This window comes from Pristiophorus japonicus, chromosome 8 (genome assembly GCF_044704955.1).
Source record: "Pristiophorus japonicus isolate sPriJap1 chromosome 8, sPriJap1.hap1, whole genome shotgun sequence".
Classification (NCBI taxonomy): domain Eukaryota; kingdom Metazoa; phylum Chordata; class Chondrichthyes; family Pristiophoridae; genus Pristiophorus; species Pristiophorus japonicus.
This window is the reverse complement of record NC_091984.1, coordinates 35,557,999-35,579,710: the sequence shown is the minus strand read 5'-3', so window position 1 is coordinate 35,579,710 and position 21,712 is coordinate 35,557,999. Positions and strand designations below refer to the sequence as shown.

Here is a 21,712-nt window from a genome sequence, read left to right as displayed (position 1 = left end):
CCCCTCATCCCGGCCCGCAGCAAACGCGCTTCTTTGAAGAGGTGTCCGCTCTTCTTGGCTCCGTCGACGTCGGCGACTGCATTGTCCTCGGGGGGGATTTTAACTGCACCCTCGAGGCGAGGGACCGCTCCGGTGCCCCGCAGTGCATGACGGCGATGGAGAAGTTGAGGGACCTGGTCGGGTCCTTCGACTTGGTGGACGTCTGGCGAAATCTCCACCCCGACTCCAGCGCCTTTACTTGGGTGAGGCCTGGAGTTGGATGGTCTAGAGTCGACCGCCTTTACGTGTCTCGGGCGTACGTTTCCTGCGTCCCGGCGGCCTCCATGCGGCCGGTGCCGTGTTCGGACCACCACCTGGTGTGGGCGGAGCTCGCTTCGCTCCGCGCGAGGACGGGGTCCGCGTACTGGCACTTTAACAACCGGCTGCTGGAGGACGTGCGGTTCCAGGACTCGTTCCGTCGATTCTGGTCCGACTGGAGAAGGAAGCAGGGGGGCTTCCCCTCCTTGAGGCTATGGTGGGACATGGGCAAGGCTCACGTCCGCGTCTTCTGTCAAGAGTACGCGAGGGGGTCGACCAAGAGGCGGGCGGCCAGAGTCGGGCGCCTAGAAAAAGAGGTGCTCGACCTGGAAGCCCGTCTCGGTCAAGTCGTCCAGGACCCGGCCCTGCGGACGGTGTACGAAGCGAAGAAGGCCGCGCTGAAGGACCTGCAGCTCGTCGGGTCCCGAGGCGCGTTCGTGAGGTCGCGGATCCGGTTCCTGCGGGATCTGGACCGCGGCTCCCCCTTCTTCTACTCGCTGGAAAAAAGGCAGAGTGTCCGTAAGCAGCTCTTGACGCTGCTGGCCGACGACGGCTCTCTCGTCTCGGATCCGGAGGGCGTCAACAACAGGGCCCGTGAATATTACGGGGCTCTGTTCTCTCCGGATCCGTCCAGCGAGGAAGCGCGTAGAGTTTTGTGGGAGGACCTGCCGAAGGTCAGCCCGGAGGGCGCCGAAAATCTGGAAGCTCCGCTAAGCCTGGCGGAGCTGACCGGTGCCCTCGCCCGGCTCTCGAGGGGAAAATCCCCGGGGCTGGACGGGCTGACCGTGGAGTTCCACAGGGCGTTCTGGGACGTCCTGGGGAGCGACTACGCGCGGGTCCTGGGGGAAAGTCTGGCGACCGGGGAGATGCCCCTCTCTTGGCGCAGGGCAGTCATCGTCCTGCTGCCTAAGAAGGGCGATCTCCGCCTCCTTAAGAACTGGCGCCCGGTCTCCCTCCTCAGCACGGACTACAAAATCTTCGCCAGGGCGATGTCTGCTCGCCTTGGTGCCGTGCTGGACCACATGATCCACCCCGACCAGTCCTACACGGTCCCGGGCCGGACAATCCACGATAACATCCATCTGGTCCGGGACCTCATCCATTGTTCCCAGGAGGCTGGTCTGTCGGTCGCCTTCCTATCCCTCGACCAAGAGAAGGCGTTCGACAGGGTGGATCACGACTATCTGCTCGGAACTCTGCGCGCTTTCGGGTTCGGGACGCATTTCGTCGCCCGGATCCGACTTTTGTACGCCGCCGCGGAGTGTCTGATTAAGGTTAACGGGTCCTTGACGGCGCCCCTTCGCTTTAGGAGAGGGGTGCGCCAGGGATGCCCCATGTCCGGCCAGTTATACGCCGTTTGCGTGGAGCCTTTCCTGCGCCTCTTGCGGACGAGGTTGACGGGACTGGCTCTGCAAGGGCCGGGCGTGGAGGTCGTCCTCTCGGCTTACGCCGATGACTTGCTCCTCGCGATAGAGGATCCCGCTGACCTGCGGAGGATGCGTGAGTGCCAGGAGATTTACTCGGCCGCGTCCTCCGCCAGGATCAACTGGGAGAAATGTTCCGGACTCCTGGTGGGTCAGTGGCGGGTGGACTCCCTGCCGGAGGAGCTCAGGCCTTTTGCCTGGAGCACAACCCATCTCCTCTATCTGGGAGTCTACCTTAGCCCCGACGAGGGAGCCTGGCCGGCGAACTGGCAGGAGCTGGAGGCCAAGGTCGCCGCTCGCCTAGGGCGCTGGACAGGACTGCTCCGAGTGCTGTCCTAAAGGGGTCGAGCGCTAGTCATAAACCAGCTGGTGGCCGCAATGCTGTGGTACCGGCTGGTCACTTTGACCCCTCCCCCTGCGTTTGTCGCCAAGATACAGAAGAAGCTGGTGGACTTCTTCTGGAACAACAGGAAGCACTGGGTCTCTGCCGCGGTCTTGAGTCTCCCGCTTGAGGAGGGCGGTCAGTCGTTGGTGTGCATCAGCGCCCAGCTCGCGACTTTCCGTCTTCAGACCCTGCAGAGATACCTTTACGTCGAGCCCCCTCCTAGGTGGTGTGCTCTGGCGAGGTATTTCTTCCGCCAGCAGCTCGACCTCAATTATGACACGCAGCTCCTGTTTGTGAACTTGGGGGGTGCCAGGACCGCCCTCCGGGAGCTGCCTGTCTTTTACAGGGAACTCATCAGGGTCTGGAACAAAGTCTCCACCAAGCGCAGCTCTCCGCCGGCTGGAGTGGCGGCCGTCCTGCAGGAACCGCTGCTCGGGAATCCGTACCTCCACGGCCGAGGCTTTATGTGGCGGTCGGAAGAGAGGGCTGTGGCTGGTGAGGTGACCAGGGTCAGGGACCTGCTCGATGGCGGAGGAGCGGGCTGGATGGCGCCAGACACGCTGGCGCGGCGCCTAAATTCTGCCAACGTCCGCTACGCGGCCGATGCCATCGAGTCGCTAAAAACAGCTCTGGGCCCTGACTCCATTAGGTGCATCGAGGAGGCTCAAGCACGTGGGGAGATCCCGTCCGAACTGACCCCCGTCCGGACGGAATTCCTCATCGGCGCCAAACCCCGGAACCTCCCTCGGGGGCCGGCGCCTCACAACTTGAGCCGCCTCGGGGAAATCCCCTCCGTGCCTTTCAGTTCCGCGCGGAGGGGTTTCTTGTACGGGCTGCTCCTGCACACCCTCAACTTTGCCATCCTCGCCGGCCGTCCGGACACGCCATGGCGTACCATCTTGCCGTCCGGAGGAGGCGGGGGTCCCCGATGGAGGGCACTCTACGCAGGGGTCCTCCCACTATTCATCGGGGACTTGGCCTGGAGGGTGGTGCACGGAGCAGTGCCGTGCAATAAATTTTTAAGCCGGTTCACGGACTCCCAGGCCGCCTGCAATTTCTGCGGTCTGGAGGAGTCCGTGTTCCATGTTTTTATTGAATGCACAAGGTTGCAGCCCCTGTTCCACTATTTGAAGGGGCTGCTCCTGAAATTCTGGCTGCACTTCAGTCCCACTCTCCTGATCTTTGGGCACCCTGTGCGGAGGGGAGCGGGTAGGTCCGAAGGCCTCCTCGTAGGACTGCTCCTGGGCACGGCCAAGGGTGCCATCAGCCGGTCCAGGCAGCGGGCGGTCGAGGGGGTCGTTCAACCTGACTGCCTGCCTCTCTTCCGCTCTTACATCCGGTCCAGGGTGTCCTTGGAGATGGAGCACGCGGTGTCCACCGGTACGCTCGCGGCCTTCCGCGAGAGGTGGGCACCGGAGGGACTGGAGTGCATCATCACGCCCGGCAACCAAATTTTAATTTGATTTTACGTTTTTTAAGTTTAATTTGTTTTAATTGCCGGTGCTTTTAGTGTCCCCCTTCCCTTTTATAGGGGGCACTGGGGAAAATTGTGATTTTAGTGCCCAAAAAAAAACCAAAAAAAGAAAAACACAAAAAAAAACAAAAAAAAGGGGGGGAAAAAAAAGGGCCTTGTAAATGTCTGGAGTGTCACCCAGGTCGGGTGGCACCGTTTAATGTTTTATGTTTTGCAGGTGAACTCCAAAAAGAGTTTCATGCACAAGGACCCCAAGGTCCCTCTGCACCTCAGCATGTTGTAATTTCTCCCCATTCAAATAATATTTCCTTTTACTGTGTTTTTTCCCCAAGGTGGATGACCTCACACTTTCCGACATTGTATTCCATCTGCCAAACCTTAGCCCATTCGCTTAACCTATCTAAATCTCCTTGCAGCCTCTCTGTGTCCTCTACACAACCCGCTTTCCCACTAATCTTTGTGTCATCTGAAAATTTTGTTACACTACACTCTGTCCCCTCTTCCAGGTCATCTATGTATATTGTAAACAGTTGTGGTCCCAGCACCGATCCCTATGGCACACCACTAACCACCGATTTCCAACCCCAAAAGGACCCATTTATCCCGACTCTCTACTTTCTGTTAGCCAGCCAATTCTCTATCTATGCTAATACATTTCCTCTGACTCCGCGTACCTTTATCTTCTGCAGTAACCTTTTGTGTGGCACCTTATCGAATGCCTTTTGGAAATCTAAATACACCACATCCATCGGTACACCTCTATCCACTATGCTCGTTATAACCTTAAATAACTACACAATTTTTATTTTTTTAAATAAAAAGCACCAAACTCATTTAATAAAAGTATTCAAAAGACAAGCAGCCTTTTTGCACTTTAAAATGAAGATAAGAATCGTAAATTAAGGCTGCCCCAGTTATCCAAGAATATTAAAATTATTAAAAATCATGCAAGTTACCATTAGCCAATACCTTGAAAATGTATTTAAAAAAGAAGAAACACTACCTGGGATGCACATTGAAGGTAGATCAGACTTGTAGTGAGAGGTTGCTGGATCTCTAAATGCAGTACGTGACACAGCCACTACGGAGTGGTGGGTATTTGGGCAATGTCGTGTTACTGCCACTGTGTCTTCATCAACTTGATCCACATATACCTAAAATGTACATCAACTACATTTGAATGAGAGTCTCATAAGCTTGGTTTTCAATTCAATCAAAGCACATAATGAAGAGATCTGAATTAGAATCCTGTTTCTAAATTTAAAGAGCAGAAAATTGCACTTTTCCACACCTGATTGAAGAGATCAGCTCCTAGATCATGGTGAAGTCTATTAATTGCTTGTTTTCCTGCAATGATTCCAGTCTGTTGACTGACCTCGCCTTGAAATTCTGGACGTGCACTAGGATTATATTTAGGGTATAGCCTCTCTTCTGAAACCACTGATATCTATTAAAGTACAAAAGCAGAGAACAGATGAGGTTGAACACAAAGTATTAAAAGTAATTCAAAATACACAAAATATTATACATATTATATTTTAAAAGCCACAATATAATTTTAGGACTTCAATGATAACTATTGCAAGGGTCTGTTAGGAAAGAGGAAGGCAAGTAGCAATTACTAAGTTACGCAGCCAAGTGGGATTTTAGGATGTGAATACTTCAAAATTGTTGGCAAAGCAACAGTATCGGGAAAAGGAAACTTTTTAATCTTAAATTAAGCTGCACTTCAAGAGCCTTTGCTCCCATGGAAAGTGGTTTTGGGTGCACTTCAATGAAAAATCGGTGGTACAACTGAAGAGATAATTGAGAGTCCTAAAGGCGTGACACCCATGGGTCTTATACGGGTTTATAGAATCATAGAAATTTACAGCACGGAAGGAGGCCAATTTCAATCCATCGTGTCCGCACTGGTCAACCAAGAGCTATCCAGCCTAATCCCACTTTCCAGTTCTTGGTTTGTAGCTCTGCAGATTATGGCACTTTAAGTGCACATCCAAGTATCTTTTAAATGTGGTGAGGGTCTCTGCCCCTACCACCCTTTCAGGCAGTGAGTTCCAGACCTCCACCACCCTCTTGATGGAGAAATTTCTCCATGTATCTCCTCTAAACTGGCCCCCCACCCCGCCAATTACTTTAAATCTATGCCTCCTGGTTGTTGACCCGTCTGCCAAGGGAAACAGTTCCTTCCTATCCACTCTATCCAGGTCCCTCATAATAATTTGATGTACCTCAGGTCTCCCCTCAGCCTCCTGCTCCAAAGAAAACAGACCCGGCATCTCCAATCTTTCCTCACAGCCAAAATTCTCCAGTCCAGGCAACATTCTTGTAAATCTCCTCTGTACCCTTTCCACTACAATTATATCTTTCCTGCAATGTGGTGACCAGAACTGCACACAGTACTCCAGCTACGGCCTAACCAGTGTTTTATGCAGTTCTCCTTTCTCTTATATTCCATGCCTTGACTAATGAAGGCAAGTATTCCACATGTCTTCTTAACCACCTTATCTACCTGGCCTGCTACCTTCAAGGATCTGTGGACCAGCACTCCTAGGTTCCTTTGTTCGTCTACACTTTTCAGTGTTGTACCATTTAATGTGTATTCCCTTGCCTTGTTAGACCTCCCCAAATGCATTACCTCACACTTATCCAGATTGAATTCCATTTGCCACTGTTCTGCTCACCTGACCAGTACGTTGATATCTTCCTGCAGTCCGCAGCTTTCTTCTTCATTATCAACCACACAGCTTGTTTTAGTGTCATCTGCAAACTTCTTAATCATACCCCCAACATTTAAGCCCAAATCATTGATATATACCACAAAAAGCAAGGGACCCAGCACTGAGCCCTGCAGAACCCCACTGGATACAGCCTTCCAGTCCAAAAAAACATCCATCAACCATCACCCTTTTGCTTCCTGCCAATTTTGGATCCAACTTGCACTGGATTCCATGGGCTATTACTTTTGTGACCAGTCTGCCATGTGGGACCTTAGCAAAAGCTTTGCTAAAATCCATATACACCATCATACACACTGCCCTCATCAACCCTGCTGGTTACCTCCTCAAAAAAGTCAAAGAAGTTAGTCAGACATGTCCTTCCCTTGACAAATCCATGTTAACTGTCCTTGATTCATCCATGTATTTCCAAATGAAGATTTATCCTGTCCCTCAAGATTTTTTCCAATAATTTTCCCACCACCGAAGTTAGGCTGCCTAGCCTGTAATTACTCAAAATTATCCCTTTTTAAACAAAGGTACAACATTAGCAGTCCTCCAGTTCTCTGGCACCGCACCTGTAGCCAGAGAGGATTGGAAAATGATGGTCAGAGCCTCTGCTATTACCTCTTTTGCTTTTCTTATCAGTCAGTGGGACCCTGTTCAATCTTCTTCGCTTCCAGGCTAGATCCAAGACCGTCCCATCCTCGGTCATCGAACTACAGTACGCGGACGACGCTTGCGTCTGCGCACATTCAGAGGCTGAACAAGTCATCATCAACATCTTCACCGAGGCATACGAAAGCATGGGCCTTACACTAAACATCCATTAGACAAAGGTCCCCCACCAACCTGACCCAACTACACAGCACTGGCCCCCCCGGTCATCAAAATCGACGGCGCGGCCTTGGACAACATGGACCACTTTGTGGTGTCTGTAAGCACTCTAGTAATGACTCCACGAGGTACTGTTGTGACCTTAGTCCATTTAGTGCAGCTCCTGAATGAGGTTACAGTAAGGTGGGCTCCCTTTTATACCTGGTTATCTGCGGTGTGCAGGTGACCTCTAGTTCTCCACCAGTTGCATCCTCTGGTAGGACAGGTATATTGTATACAGTATAAAGATACATTAATTGGTCTTATGTAATTGTACATTTGAGTGTACAGGGTATATACATAAACAACATCACTCCCCCCAAATCTTGTGCCACTGGCCTTTGCACTGGGTGCTCTGGCCCTCGACTTGAGTGATCAAAGTCCTTGCACGTTGTCTGTGCTTGGGGACCCTGTGGACCCCCAAGTCCTTATTGCCACAACATTGGGAAATGGTCAGCAGTGGACGGTTGGAGGTTGAAGTGGGGGTTTGAGTGGGTTCTGGATGTGATCCATGTGTCCATGGCTACATCCCCCCATTTCCCCCCCCATACATAGACCATGTGTGTGGCTCGACAGTTACATTTACATACATGTACAAAAAATAGGATTGGTTACATGACTGTTTGGGTTTAGATGTAGTGGAGCAAGTACACTTTACAGGTAAGGTACATACGTGGTATTAGTCTTGCCCCTGAGGGTGTAGGTGCAGGTGGGTGAGGACGCTAATTCCAGAGTAACCGGACTATGTCCAGATTGTCTGATGGTGGCGCTGAGCCGCCTGTCAGCTGGGTGGGCTCGAATCGCTCCCTTGGCTGGGTCTCAGGGCCTTTGCCATTGCCTCGTGATGGACAGAGCCACAGGAATGTGTGGCCTCCCTGTCCTCCTTATGAGGGCTGCAGGGTCTCCCCTGATCTGGGGCAGGGTGCCAGTAGTGGTGCCTGTGCCGTCCACTGATCGCTGGCCCTGCAGTGGGTAAGCTCCCACTGTGTGTGACCACACTCCCTGGGGCATCACCTCGGTCCCGGAGACGCAGGCTACATGATTGGGTATACCGCTGGACCTGGGTTCTTCAAACTGGAGTTTGCCCTTGGTTTTGTCGGCGTGCATCTTGAACCCGGCATCACACATTATTCCATCGTTTACCTTCATGATACATTGGCTCCGATCGCACTCAGGTATTAGTTCACATTTGTCAATTACATCTTTTCCCTGTATATTACTGACATCGCTGTACAATGTTACATTTAGATACTTGTGTTCATCAATTACATCTTTTCCACGTATCCTACAGGCATCGCTGTTCAACGGTGCATTTAAATACTTGCATTTGTTAATTACATGTCTCACATTAGTATCACCGGCATCGTTGTACAAAAAGTGGAACTGTCCCTTTAATTGTTCTGGGTTGCTGGTCTCCTTTAAGAGGACCTTACAATCTTTACCCCAATCCGTTTCGCTGCTAGACATCACATGTTGCTCCTTCAACGCTGCCCCTTGTGGTTTGGTCGCGGCCATCTTGATTTCAGGCACTTTGTCTCGTGGTGCGGGCGCCATCTTTTCACTCTCCTCGAGGTAGGCTGCGGTGATCCTTCTCTCCCCAGGTTCTGCAACTGAAGCCGGGGAATTACCTTCTGCATCGATCTTCTCCCTTCGAGTCCTGCCATGGCCCGGAAGGCGAGTTCTGATTGTTTGGGTTGGATCATCTCGCCGTTGGGTAGTGCGGTCTGTGCCGTCACCGTGCAGTTGAGTTGGACGGTAGGATCTTCAGGTGCTGCGATGGATCCAAATTTGGGGCCGCCTAGGACGTTGATTGCCGGGGCCTGGAGGCTTTCCCAGCTCCAACAGATTTGGATTTGCTTCATCCAACTTCTTCCGAGTAACATTGGACCATCACCAGCAACGATGTACAAAGGTAACTTGTGCATCGCGCTGCCGTAGGACACCTGGACATCCACGCTGCCAACGACTGGGATGGTGTCGTTAGTGTAAGTGAGCAGCTTCGCCTGGATTGGTAGCATTTTAGGTTGTTTGATAGGGTTGTCCCAGAGTTTCTCGAAGGCCGCCTGATTCATCAGCGATTGGCTCGCCCCTGTGTTGACCTCCATTGAGACTGGAACACCGTTGATTTCGACTTCCATTTTCAATGGGGAATTCTCGGTGGAGCAGGTAAACTCTGTACACCTCTTCCTGGGGCTGAGCTGCCTCCTGGACTCTCTTCGTCTTCATCAGCGCTGGAGACTGGTTGATCTGTCAACTCTTCAGCGACTCGGTGAGTAAAATTTATTTTACACATTCGCTGTAGATGGCCTTTAGTGTTACTGCCCTTGCAAGTATAGTCTCTGTATCTGCATTGGTGGGTTCTGTGATTTCCTCTACAGCGTCAGCATGGGGCTGGCCGGTTGACCCCCTGCGGCGACTCAGGGTTGCGGGGCTCGGGCGGGGTCACAGTCTTGCCTCTGAAAGGTGCCATTAGGTTCACTGTAATTGCCGTGTTGGAGTCCTGCGGTTGAGTCATCATCCTTCTGGAATCGCAGGCCGAGACCATGAACGCTTGGCTCACTTTAATTGCTTTCTGCAGGGTGATGGTAGTGTCCGCAGAGAGCAGCCTGTGGAGGAGGCCCTCGTGGCCGATTCCAATAACAAAGATGTCCATCAGTGCTTCGGTGAGGTGGTCGCCAAAATCACATGGTGCAGCCAATTGTCTCAGGTCGACAGCATATTTTGCGATTTCTTGGCCTTCGGGCCGCCAGTGTGTGTAGAACCGGTGTCTGGCTGTAGGATGCTCTCTTTTGGCTTAAGCTGTTCCTGTATCAGCGTTATGAGCTCCTCAAACATTTTTGTTGTCGTCTTCTCTGGGGCTAGCAAGTCCCTGACAAGGCCATGAACGGTGGGCCCACAACTGCTGAGCAGGATGACTCAGTGCTTAGCAGCCAGCGAGGTCGGTGTGTTTCCAACCAGGTCGTTCGCGATGAAGTAGTGTACTAGCCTTTCCACAAAGGCATCCCAATCTTCCCCATCAGCGAATTGTTGAAAGTTGCCAAGGTTACCCATTTTTCGCGTGGAATTCGTATTCTTGCCGCCAATTGTGATGTCTGTAAGCACTCGAGTAATGACTCCTCGAGGTAAGGTATTGCACTTAAGTCCATTTATTGCAGATCCTGAATGAGGTTACAGTAAGGTGGGCTCCCTTTTATACCTGGTTACCTGCGGTGTGCAGGAGACCTCTAGGTCTCCACCAGTTGCACCCTCTGGTGGTACAGGCATATTGTATACAGTGTAAAGATACATTCATTGGTCTTATGTAACTGTACATTGAGTGCACAAGGTATATACATACACAACACTTTCCATACCTCGGGAGTCTGCTATCGGCAGGGGCAGACATCGATGACGAGATTCAACACCGCCTCCAGTGCGCCAGCGCAGCCCCTTCGGTCGCCTGAGGAAGAGTGTGTTCGAGGATTAGGCCCTCAAATCTGGCACCAAGCTTATGGTCTCTACAGGGCTGTGGTGATACCCGCCCTCCTGTATGGCTGAGTGGATCATATACAGCAGACACCTCAAATCGCTGGAGAAATACCACCAGCGCTGCTGCCACAAGATCCTGCAAATCCACTTGGAGGATAGAGGTACCAACGTCTCGATCAGGCCAACAGCCCCAGCAACGAAGCACTGACCACACCCGACCAGCTCCATTGGTTGGGCCACATTGTCCGCATGCCCGACACAAGACTTCCAAAGCAAGCGCTCTATTTGGAACTCCTACACGTCAAGCGAGCCCCAGGTGGGCAGAGGAAACATTTCAAGGACACCCTCAAAGCCTCCTTAATAAAGTGCAATAGCCCCACTGTCACCTGGTAATCCTTGGCCAAAGATCGCCCTAAGTGGAGGAAGAGCATCCGGGAGGGTGCTGAGCACCTCGAGTCTCGTCGCCGAGAACGTACAGAAATCAAGCGCAGGCAGCAGAAGGAGCGTGCGGCATACCAGACACCCCACAAAGCCTGTCCTTCAACGACTGTCTGTCTCACCTGTGACAGAGACTGTAATTCCCGTATTGGACTGTACAGTCACTTGAGAACTCACTTTTAGAGTGGAAGCAAGTCTTCCTCAATTGCAAGGGACTGCCTATGATGATGATGATGACTCGAACTATCCCTTTCTCCCTTTTTAAACAAAGGACAACATTAGCAGTCCTCCAGCCCTCTGGCACTGCACCTGTAGCCAGAGAGGATTGGAAAATGATGGTCAGAGCCTCTGCTATTTCCTCTTTTGCTTCTCTTAACAGCCTGGGATACATTTCATCTGGGCCTGGGGATTTATCCATTTTCAAAGCTGCTAAGCCCCTTAAGATTTCCTCTCTCACTATATTTATCTCATCTAATATTTCACACTCCTCCTCTCTCATTGCAAAGTCTGCATCGCCCCTCTCTTTTGTGAAAACGGATGCAAAGTATTCATTAAGAATCCTATCCACATCTTCCGCTCCACACACAGATTTCCTTCATGGTCTCTAATAGGCCCACACTTTCTTTAGTTATCCTCTTGCTGTTAATGTATTTAGAAAACATCTTTGGGTTGTCCCTGATTTTACTTGTCAACATTCTTTCATGCTTTCTGGATATCTTTTTTAATTGCAGCCTTGCACTTCTTATACTCCTCTAGCGTTTCTGCAGTGTTGAGTTCCCGCTATCTGAAATAAGCTTTCCTTTATTTCTTTATCTTATGGGGCTCCAGATTGTTCATCCCACTCCTTTTTTAAGGGAACGTACTTGCTCTGTACCCTCAAGATCTCCTCCTTGTGTGCCTCCCACTGCTCTGACACTGATTTACCATCAAGTAGCTGTTTCCAGTCCACTTTGGCCAAATCCCATCTCAGCTCAGCAAAATTGGCTTTACCCAAATTTGAGAACTATTTTTCCTGGTCCCCTTTTGTCCTTTTCCAAAACTACCTTAAATATTACTGAATTATCACAAGCACCAAAATGCTCTCCCACTGATACCTCTTCCACCTGCCCCTCTTCATTCCCCATGTTTACACTGAGTGCATGTTAACTCCAGCTTTAGTTACTCAACACCTCCTAATGTCAGAAACAAAGTTATTGCTAAAGTCTGGTGTAATAATAAGAAAACTTACAGAACAAGTCATTTGTTTTTGGGATGCGATGTTAATCCATCTGAAGCACAGGAACAGATTTAATAAGGGACAGTCAGCATGGATTTGTCAAAGGCAAATCGTGTCTGTCCAACCTGATTGAACTAGTGTGAGACTTTGCCCAGAATGTATATTTGAAGTGAGGTTCCTTCTCTCTACACCTCCAGACCTTGACATAATGGTTTATGTTTGGTTTAACCTGATGTTGCCCGTCTGAATTTACAAGGAACAGTAGATAAGAACTTAAGAAATAGGAACTGGAGCAGGCCATATGGCCCCTCGAGCCTGCTCCGCCATTCAAAAAGATCATGGCTGATCTGATCATGGACTCAGCTCCACTTCCCCGCCCATTCCCCATAACCCCTTATCCCTTTATCGTTTAAGAAACTGTCTATTTCTGTCTTAAATTTATTCAATGTCCCAATTTCCATAGCTCTGAGGCAGCGAATTCCACAGATTTACAACCCTCAGAGAAGAAATTTCTCCTCATCTCTGTTTTAAATGGGCGGCCCCTTATTCTAAGATCATACCCTCTAGTTCTAGTCTCCCCCATCAGTGGAAACATCCTGTCTGCATCCATCTCGTCAAGCCCCCTCATAATCTTATACTTTTCGATAAGATCACCGCTCATTCTTCTGAATTCCAATGAGTAGAGGCCCAACCGATTCAACCTTTGCTCATAAGTCAACCCCCTCATCCCCGGAATCAACCTTGTGAACCTTCTCTGAACCGCCTCCAAAGCAAGTATATCCTTTCGCAAATATGGAAACCAAAACTGCATGCAGTACTCCAAGTGTGGCCTCACCAATACCTTATATAGCTGTAGTAAGACTTCCCTGCTTTTATATCCCATGCCCTTTGCAATAAGATGACTTGGACAATCTTAGATCTTTAATGTGACCTTGCTAATATTTGCTAATGTGTTAGCTTCAGTGTCTCTATTGTTGTGGCGAATCTGCTATTAACATCTCACATGGGGCGAGTCCCGACCCGTCTGTTTCGTCCTACTCCACCACTGTCACGACTAATCTCCAATATTAGCATATCCTAATCGGACAATGACCTCGAGATGTTATGATTAACTTTGATGGGGCACCTGACAAAGCAAATTCTAACACAAGACCCATGTAATATAGTTTTTGTAAGAGCTGTGACCTGTTAAGAGTTTAAATAAAACCACGATTGACATTTAAAAAAACAAAAAAAAAGCAAATGATTTAATAATTTTTAATTGTTTGTCTGATTGTCTTACGATTTGAGAAGTTGCGGCAAAAATATGGCGTTACTGTATATCATGGGCGAAGGTGCGGCGAGTGAGGTTTTCGGGCCCAGAAGAGCCGAGGGCCCAGGGGCAGCATGGGCCAACCCACACTGCGATATGTGCGCGCACTCGGTCCGTGCAGCACAGCAGGTCTCCAGTCGTCCTGGTTAACCCTTGCCATTGGATAAAGGCCGAGCTCTGTCAAGCCCATGTGGTGGCTGATGTGCAACGGTCACCATACGTTAAAAAAAATCCACGCACAGGCATCTTCCACTCTCTCAATTGGAGTTCAGGACTGGAACATCGGATCCTTCACTTTAACATCTGTGAACTCTTGTGGAAGCAAGTCATCCTCGTTCGAGGGACCGCCTATGATGATGCTGACTGTATATATGCATTTAAGTGGTTGCTGTTGCTGCCATTGTTGTTGAAAAAGTTGTTATTGTTATAAAATGTGTCCACGGACAAAAGTGGTCGCGCTCAAAGGAGTTTGTGGCCAGCTCGGTCCAAAATAAAAATTAGAGGGATCATTGTTCAGAGGATATATGCACTGCCCCATGCAGCAACATGCCGTATCGAGCAAGGAAACCCACACCAGCTTGAGATCACTGGTCTACCAATCAATTCTGGAAGTGCACACGTATGGCTGTCAGTTGAGGACAGAGACAGGTTTGAAGGTGATGGCCCTCAGTCCGTTAAATAGCCAGTCAGCAATATGTTCAAGGCATTTGGGCAGGGTACCAGAATTGCACTTAAGCACCGTCTTCGACAACAACAACTTGCATTTATATAGCGCAGCAAAATTTGACCGAGCCACACAAGGAGAAAGGTGACCAAAAGATTAGTCAGAGAGTTAGGTTTTAAGGAGGAGAGAGAGTGTAAGGGAGAGAGAGGAGAGAGGCCGTAGAAGTTTAAGGAGGGAATTTCAGTGCTTGGGGCCTAGACAGCTTAAGGCACAGCTGCCAAGGGTGGGGCAAAGGAAATTGGAGATGCACAAGATGCCAGAATTGGAGGAAACACAGAGTTTTCAGAGGACTGTAAGGCTGTAGGAGGTTAGAGATAGGGAGGAGTGAGGTCATTGAGGAATTTGAGCACAAGGATGAGAATTTTAAATTTGAGGCTTGCTGGTCTGGTGCCAATGTAGGTCAGCGTGCACTGGGGTGATGGTTGAACGGGACTTGATGCGAATTAGGATACAGGCAGCAGAGTTTTGAATGAGCCCAAGTTTACGGATGGTGGAAGATAGGACGACGGTCAGGAGAGCATTGAAATAGTCGAGTCTGGAGAAAACAAAGGCACAGATGAGGGTTTTAACAGCAGATGGACTGAGGCAGAGGAGGAGACAAACAATATTACTCAGGTGGATGTAGGTAGTCTAGGTGATGGAGAGGATATGGGGTTGGAAGTCAGCTCAGAGTCAAATAGCATTCCGAGGTTGGGAACTGTCTGCTGGTTCAGCCTCAGGCAGTGGCCAGGGACGGGGATGGGGATGGAATCGGCCGCTAGAGAGTTTATGGTAGGGCTGAAGACAATGGCTTTGGTCTTCCAAAAACTTAATTGGTGGAATTTTCTGTTCATCCAACATTGGATGTTGGACAAATAGCACAACAAATCAGAGGTAGTGGAGAAGCAGAGAGGTGGTGGTGGTTAGGTAGAGCTAGCCGCCATTAGCGTTGATGTGGAATTTGACATCATGTTTTCAAATGACGTCACCGATGGGCAGCATGTAGATGAGAAATAGGAAGTGCCTAAGGATGGATCCTTGGGGTACTCCAGAGGCAACGGTGTGGGAACAGGAAGAGAAGCCATTGCAGGAAAGTCTCTGGCTACGACTGGAAGCGAGGGCAGTCCACTCAGCGGGACTCAGAGGAGAAGTGTTGGAGGAGGATGGTGTGGTGAACCATGTCAAAGGCTGCAGACAGTAGAGAAGGATGAGAAGGGATTGTGCACCATGATCACAATCATAATGGATGACATTTATGACTTTAATAAGGGCCGTCTCAGTGCTGTGGCATGGGTGGAAATGCAGTTGTGGGAAAGATGGGCATGGATTTGGGAGGCCACAACACAGACAAGAACTTTGGAGAGGAAAGGGAGGTTGGAGATGGGGCGGTAGTCTGCAAGGACAGAAGGGTCAAGGGCAAATTCCCTCTAAGCTGCGCAGCCTATTTATTTTAATGCATGGACCCTTTAAATTTCTGCACAAGTGCGGTATTTTCAATGGAAATGCTCGCAAGTGGCCTGCGTGGTACTTTGCAGATTACTGTGTGGCTGCACACGCGCGCAACTTAGAGGGTACATCGGCCAAGGGTGGGTATTTTGGAGGATGTGATGATGGCAGATTTGAAAGGGAGGGGGACAGAACCATGGAGAGGGAACCGCTTACAGTATCAGCTAGCATTGGAAAGGGAAGTTGCGTGGTGAGCAATTTAGTAGGAAAAGGGTCGATAGAGCAGGAGGTTTGTCTCATGCACAAGGTGAACTCAGAGGGGATAAGGCAAGATAGAAGAGAAACTTGAGAAGTATGCAAGTTGATGGCTAGGGCGGAGGTAACCTTCGGGAAAGTTTGGCGTGGTGGGCTAGGGCAGAGGATAACCTTGGGAGAAGTTTGGCATGGTGGGCTAAAGCATATAAATCTAGGATGACACGCCAGTACAGTGTTATGGAGTTGCTGCATTGTCGGAGGTGCAATCTTTCGGATGAGACATTAAACCGAAGTCCCGTCTGCTCTTTCAGGTGGACATAAAAGATCAAGGGCACTATTTCAAAATAGAGCAGGGGAGTTATCCCCGTTGTCCTGGCCAATATTTATCCCTGAATCACGTAACAAAAACTGATTATCTGGTCATTGTCACGTGGCTGTTTGTGGGAGCTTGCTGTGCACAAATTGGCTGCAGCATTTCCCACAATACAACAGTGACCACACTCCAAAATACTTCATTGACAGTAAAGAGCTTGGAGACGTCCGGTGGTCGTGGAAGGCGCTATATAAATGCAAGTCTTTCTTTTCTTTTAAGGGAGGGTAACGGCAGAATAGCTGCTGAACAGATGGTCTTAAACTTAGGTGATAAGAAAACATAGAAAATAGGTGCAGGCGTAGGCCATTCGGCCCTTCGAGCTTGCACCACCATTCAATAAGATCATGGCTGATCATTCACCTCAGTACCCCTTTCCTGCTTTCTCTCCGTACCCCTTGATCCCTTTAGCCATAAAGGCCATATCTAACTCCCTCTTGAATATATCTAATGAACTGGCATCAACAACTCTCTGCGGTAGAGAATTCCACAGGTTCACAACTCTGAGTGAAGGAGTTTCTCCTCATCTCAGTCCTAAATGGCTTACCCCTTATCCTTAGACTGTAACCACTGGTTCTGGATTTCCCCAACATCGGGAACATTCTTCCTGCATCTCACCTGTCCAGTCCCGTCAGAATTTTATATGTTTCTATGAGATCCCCTCTCATTTTGGGGGCAAAAACATGTAGGCAGAATATTATCTGAATGACGGCAGATTAGGAAAGGGGGAGGTGCAATGAGACCTGGGTGTCATGGTTCATCAGTCATTGAAAGTTGGCATGCAGATACAGCAGGCGGTGAAGGCGGCAAATGGCATGTTGGCCTTTATAGCTAGGGGATTTGAGTTCAGGAGCAGGGAGGTCCCACTGCAGTTGTACAGGGCCTTGGTGAGGCCTCACCTGGAATATTGTGTTCAGTTTTGGTCTCCTAATCTGAGGAAGGACATTCTTGCTATTGAGCAAGTGCAACGAAGGTTCACCAGACTGATTCCTGGGATTGCGGGACTGATATATGAGGAGAGACTGGATCAACTGGGCCTTTATACACTGGAGTTTAGAAGGATGAGAGGGGATCTCTTATAAGATTCTGATGGGACTGGATAGATGCGGGAAGAATGTTCCCGATGATGAGGAAGTCCAGAACCAGGGGACACAGTCTTAGGATAAGGGGTAGGCCATTTAGGACTGAGATGAGGAGAAACTTCTTCACTCAGAGAGTTGTTAACCTGTGGAATTCCCTGCCGCAGAGTGTTGTTGATGCCAGTTCATTGGATATATTCAAGAGGGAGTTAGATATGGCCCTTATGGCTAAAGGGATCAAGGGGTATGGAGAGAAAGCAGGAAAGGGGTACTGAGGGAATGATCAGCCATGATCTTATTGAATGGTGGTGCAGGCTCAAAAGGCCGAATGGCCTACTCCTGCACCTATTTTCTATGTTTCTACTAAACTCCAGTGAATACAGGCCCAGTCGATCCAGTCTCTCCTCATATGTCACTCCTGCCATCCCGGGAATCAGTCTGGTGAACCTTCGTTGCACTCCCTCAATAACAAGAATGTCCTTCCTCAGATTAGAGGACCAAAACTGAACACAATATTCCAGGTGAGGCCTCACCAAGGCCCTGTACAACTGTAGTAGGACCTCTCTGCTCCTATACTCAAATCCCCTAGGTATGAAGGCCAACATGCCATTTGCCTTCTTTACCGCCTGCTGTACCTGCATGCCAACTTTCAATGACTGATGCACCATGACACCCAGGTCTCGTTGCACCTCCCCTTTTCCTAATCTGCCGCCATTCAGATAATATTCTGCCTTCACATTTTTGCCACCAAAGTGGATAACTTCACATTTATCCACATTATACTGCATCTGCCATGCATTTGCCCACTCACCGAACCTGTCCAAGTCACCCTGCAGCCTCTTAGCATCCTCCTCACACCTCACACCGCCACCCAGCTTAGTGTCATCTGCAAACTTGGAGATATTACACTCAATTCCTTCATCTAAATCATTAATGTATATTGTAAATAGCTGGGGTCCCAGCACAGTTATTGTAGGCGAGGGTGAAGGAGACTGGTGACAGGCTTAAGAATACGGTCAGCTCTGGAGAAGAGAAGCCAGGGTTATCTTTGCATTCCACGATAACCAGGAAGGAGTGAGCAGTCTTGGCAGAGGAGAGTAGGACCCGAAAGTGCTTTATGTGGTCTAACAAGATCTAGCAATGAATGACAAAAGCATTAAAGTTGAAGTCTGTGTCCTTTGGATTTCAGGAGAGAAGAGATTAAATGCAGGATAATAAGTCCATTACTGAGAAGATATAAAATATGTACTTATTTATTTTCCCGCAATGCTATTAACCTTTTATAAAAATAACCGAATGTAGAACATCTTGCTTGCTGTGAGATGTTCTGATTAACAGAAGACCCCAGAAAATTAATGTTCTGCAGCAACATTAAACATGCAAATATTCAAAATGATTTACACAAAATAGTATCCTTCAAGCAAACCTGATGGGGTACTAGGTGATCATAACCCATTGTGCTTCCTGTGGCACAACACGCCATGGAAACAATAGTTGAACTGGGAAGAGCATCTTGAACAGAACGACGCTATAAAAACAAAAAGGAAGACATTATGCATAGTCAAGATTAACAGACATTTTGATTCGAGTGGAAATTCATACATGTAGTTTGCATGTCAATTCTCAATTTATCTTTTCATTCATTTTTTTTTTAAACCAATGCTCTCCAATATTAAAAGGAATGTCCTGGTAGTTTTAGCAACAAAGTAGTGGACTCCATATTAGAACAGTGAATTTGCTTCCCAACCTCAAATCAATAATTAGAGATCTCCATCGTTCTTACTCATATACAAGATTAAGTGGTTAATAACTGTGAAGCATGCCATTTTTGGGGAAGAAAAATTAAAAGACTCGCGTCATTTTAAAAGACACACGATCACACATAACTGCCTGCAGTGCAGGTGTCCTACTCAGTTACAGCAAGATGGATGTAGTAGTGAAATAGTTATTGGGTAAAAATGGACAACATTAAAGATTTCTAAATTAATGAGTTGAAACATAATAACTTAAACATCAAAAGATACTACTTTATAACAATCTACATGCATTATAAAACGCGTGTTTGAAGATGGGTTCACCACGCTAGTAAAGTATGCAAGAGTTTTAATGGACACAATGTACAAAAATATTCAGCTCTTTATAATCTAGGGACAGGAAAGCTGCAACAGGAACGTTTGTGTTCTCCAAATGTTAATGATATGCTGTACCTGAATCAAGCACTCGTTATCATGGGTAACATCCATAAACAAAGCATGAGCAATTTTGGGTACGAGAGGTCTTACTGATGGCTGTGCAAAAGATCCAACAGGCAATCCTCCAAAACGGTAAACCAGCCTCCCTTCCTCATGGCTGTCACCTGCACTCATTGCCTCTGTAGTACATGACACATAGAAAAAGTGAAATGCAATTATTATACAGTAAATATTAGACCTGTTTCGCTAAAATGTTCTAAATGTTCTAAATTGAGCACATTGTACTCTTTTCCTGAAGGTCACTGCCTCTTAAATCTCAGAGTGGAGATTTACTGCGACAATCGGAGTACAGCAATCAGCGAAAGCAAATTATAAATATGACTATTAGACTAATTTAACAGGAAGACTTGTTATTACATATGCACAAATTTTATGCAGTTACAAATGGAATAAAGCAAAAATTAAATGTGGTTTAGTAAATTTGGGTGGGTGGGATAAGGGGGAAGAGGGATGAAAAACTAGTGCAACTATACAAAGCAACGCACTGTTTAACTTGTGTCCTCAACAGTGAAATCAATGGTCCATAGCTCTCCACTCTACTAATGGTAAGTGACACCAAAATAAAGAAAACCAGGGGTGTTGTGCATGGAATTCAATATATTTTAAGGAATTATAGAATCGTTAGCACAGTAGGGGGTCATTTGGTCCGGAACGGCTCTCTGCAAGAACACTTCAGCAAATCCCAATCCCCCGCCCTTTCTCTGAAGCCCTGTAATTTTTTTCCTTTCAGGTACTTATCTAATTCCCGTTTGAAATCCACAATTGAATCTGCCTCCATCACCCTTTCAGGCAGTGCATTCCAGATCATAACCACTCGCTGCGTAAAAAAAGCTTTTCCTCATGTCGCCTTTGGACCTTCTGCCAATCACCTTAAATCTGTGTTCTCTGGTTCTCGACCCTTCCGCCAATGGGAACAGTTTCTCTCTATCTACTCTGTCTAGACCCCTCATGATTTAGAAAAACCTCCGATGATGATGAGTGAATTCGCTTGGGTTTGATAACTTATTTTGCTTTGATTTAAATTACCCACATAACTAGTGTAACATACAAACCCAGAACAACTTCCTATTAATTCCAAGGCAATGTGTTAAGGTATCTCAACATTACCTACTGAACCAAGTTGCCAGATATATTAGAGGTCCTTCACATGCTACCTGACCACCTTGGACACATGTTCCCAAAAGCTTTTCACTCATCAGCACTTTAATTTGACCAGGAATGTGTGCAATATACTGTATTGGTGCCCTGTCTTTTTACCTACCTGACTCTGGAAGAGATAACAGCTGGAACAATAACCAGGCAGTTTTCGTGAAAACATGCTCTACTTTATGGCACGATTTACAATTAGATTCTGAATGAAAGTGCCAGTGATTAAAGTGCATTTCGATTGTCAGATCAGCTGTTTACTCTACCAGCTGCTAACTTCCTCCATGGTCAGACAAAGAGTACGGATATCTTTTCCATGTTCTTGATTAAAATTGAAGTGCTCGTCAGTGGTAAAACAGCTGAGCGAACCTACAGGGCATTGGGACTCAGGATGTTGGGCAGCCTTTGCATACATTTGCCACAATATAACAGAGTTTTTGTTCCATTGGACTGGTACCAGTCCCAATGTGCACTTCAGTAGAGCAGAGATGTACTATATACACAACTAGCACCTGCATCCAACACTAACCTGGGATCCAAAATCCAGCCAACCTGCTTCATTATGGGGTAAATTTTCCCGTGATTTGTGCCGTTTTTTTGAGCAGGCTGCTCTTTTTGGCCCAAGTTGAAAAACCACAGTTTCCCCAATCAATTTGCACCAGCGCATAACTCAGTTAGTAACGATTATTTTTTAGGTCAGCCAAAGAGGGCATAACCAGCCACCAATGCCAATTCTGGCCATTTAGAGAAGTTTGGCCAGCTGAGAGTTACTCCAGTTCTGCTTAGGGGAGAGAGAGGAGGGAGAGAGAGGGGGAGGGGGAGGGGGAGGGGGAGAAAAGAAAAAAAAGAGGGAC

The 21,712-nt window shown here is 48.1% G+C and overlaps 1 protein-coding gene across 3 annotated transcripts in view; it reads right to left on the bottom strand.

The window, feature by feature from the left end:
- Positions 1-21,712, bottom strand: part of LOC139268468 (glycogen debranching enzyme-like) — a 143,079-nt gene that overhangs the window by 56,992 nt on the left and 64,375 nt on the right. For all 3 annotated transcript variants that reach the window (XM_070886668.1, XM_070886669.1, XM_070886670.1), the window contains exons 14-17: positions 19,668-19,831; positions 18,887-18,988; positions 4,872-5,027; positions 4,584-4,734 (exon numbers count right to left, since the gene is read on the bottom strand). In XM_070886668.1, coding sequence (XP_070742769.1) covers positions 4,584-4,734; positions 4,872-5,027; positions 18,887-18,988; positions 19,668-19,831 — 573 coding nt within the window. The remainder of the gene's footprint in view (positions 1-4,583; positions 4,735-4,871; positions 5,028-18,886; positions 18,989-19,667; positions 19,832-21,712) is intronic.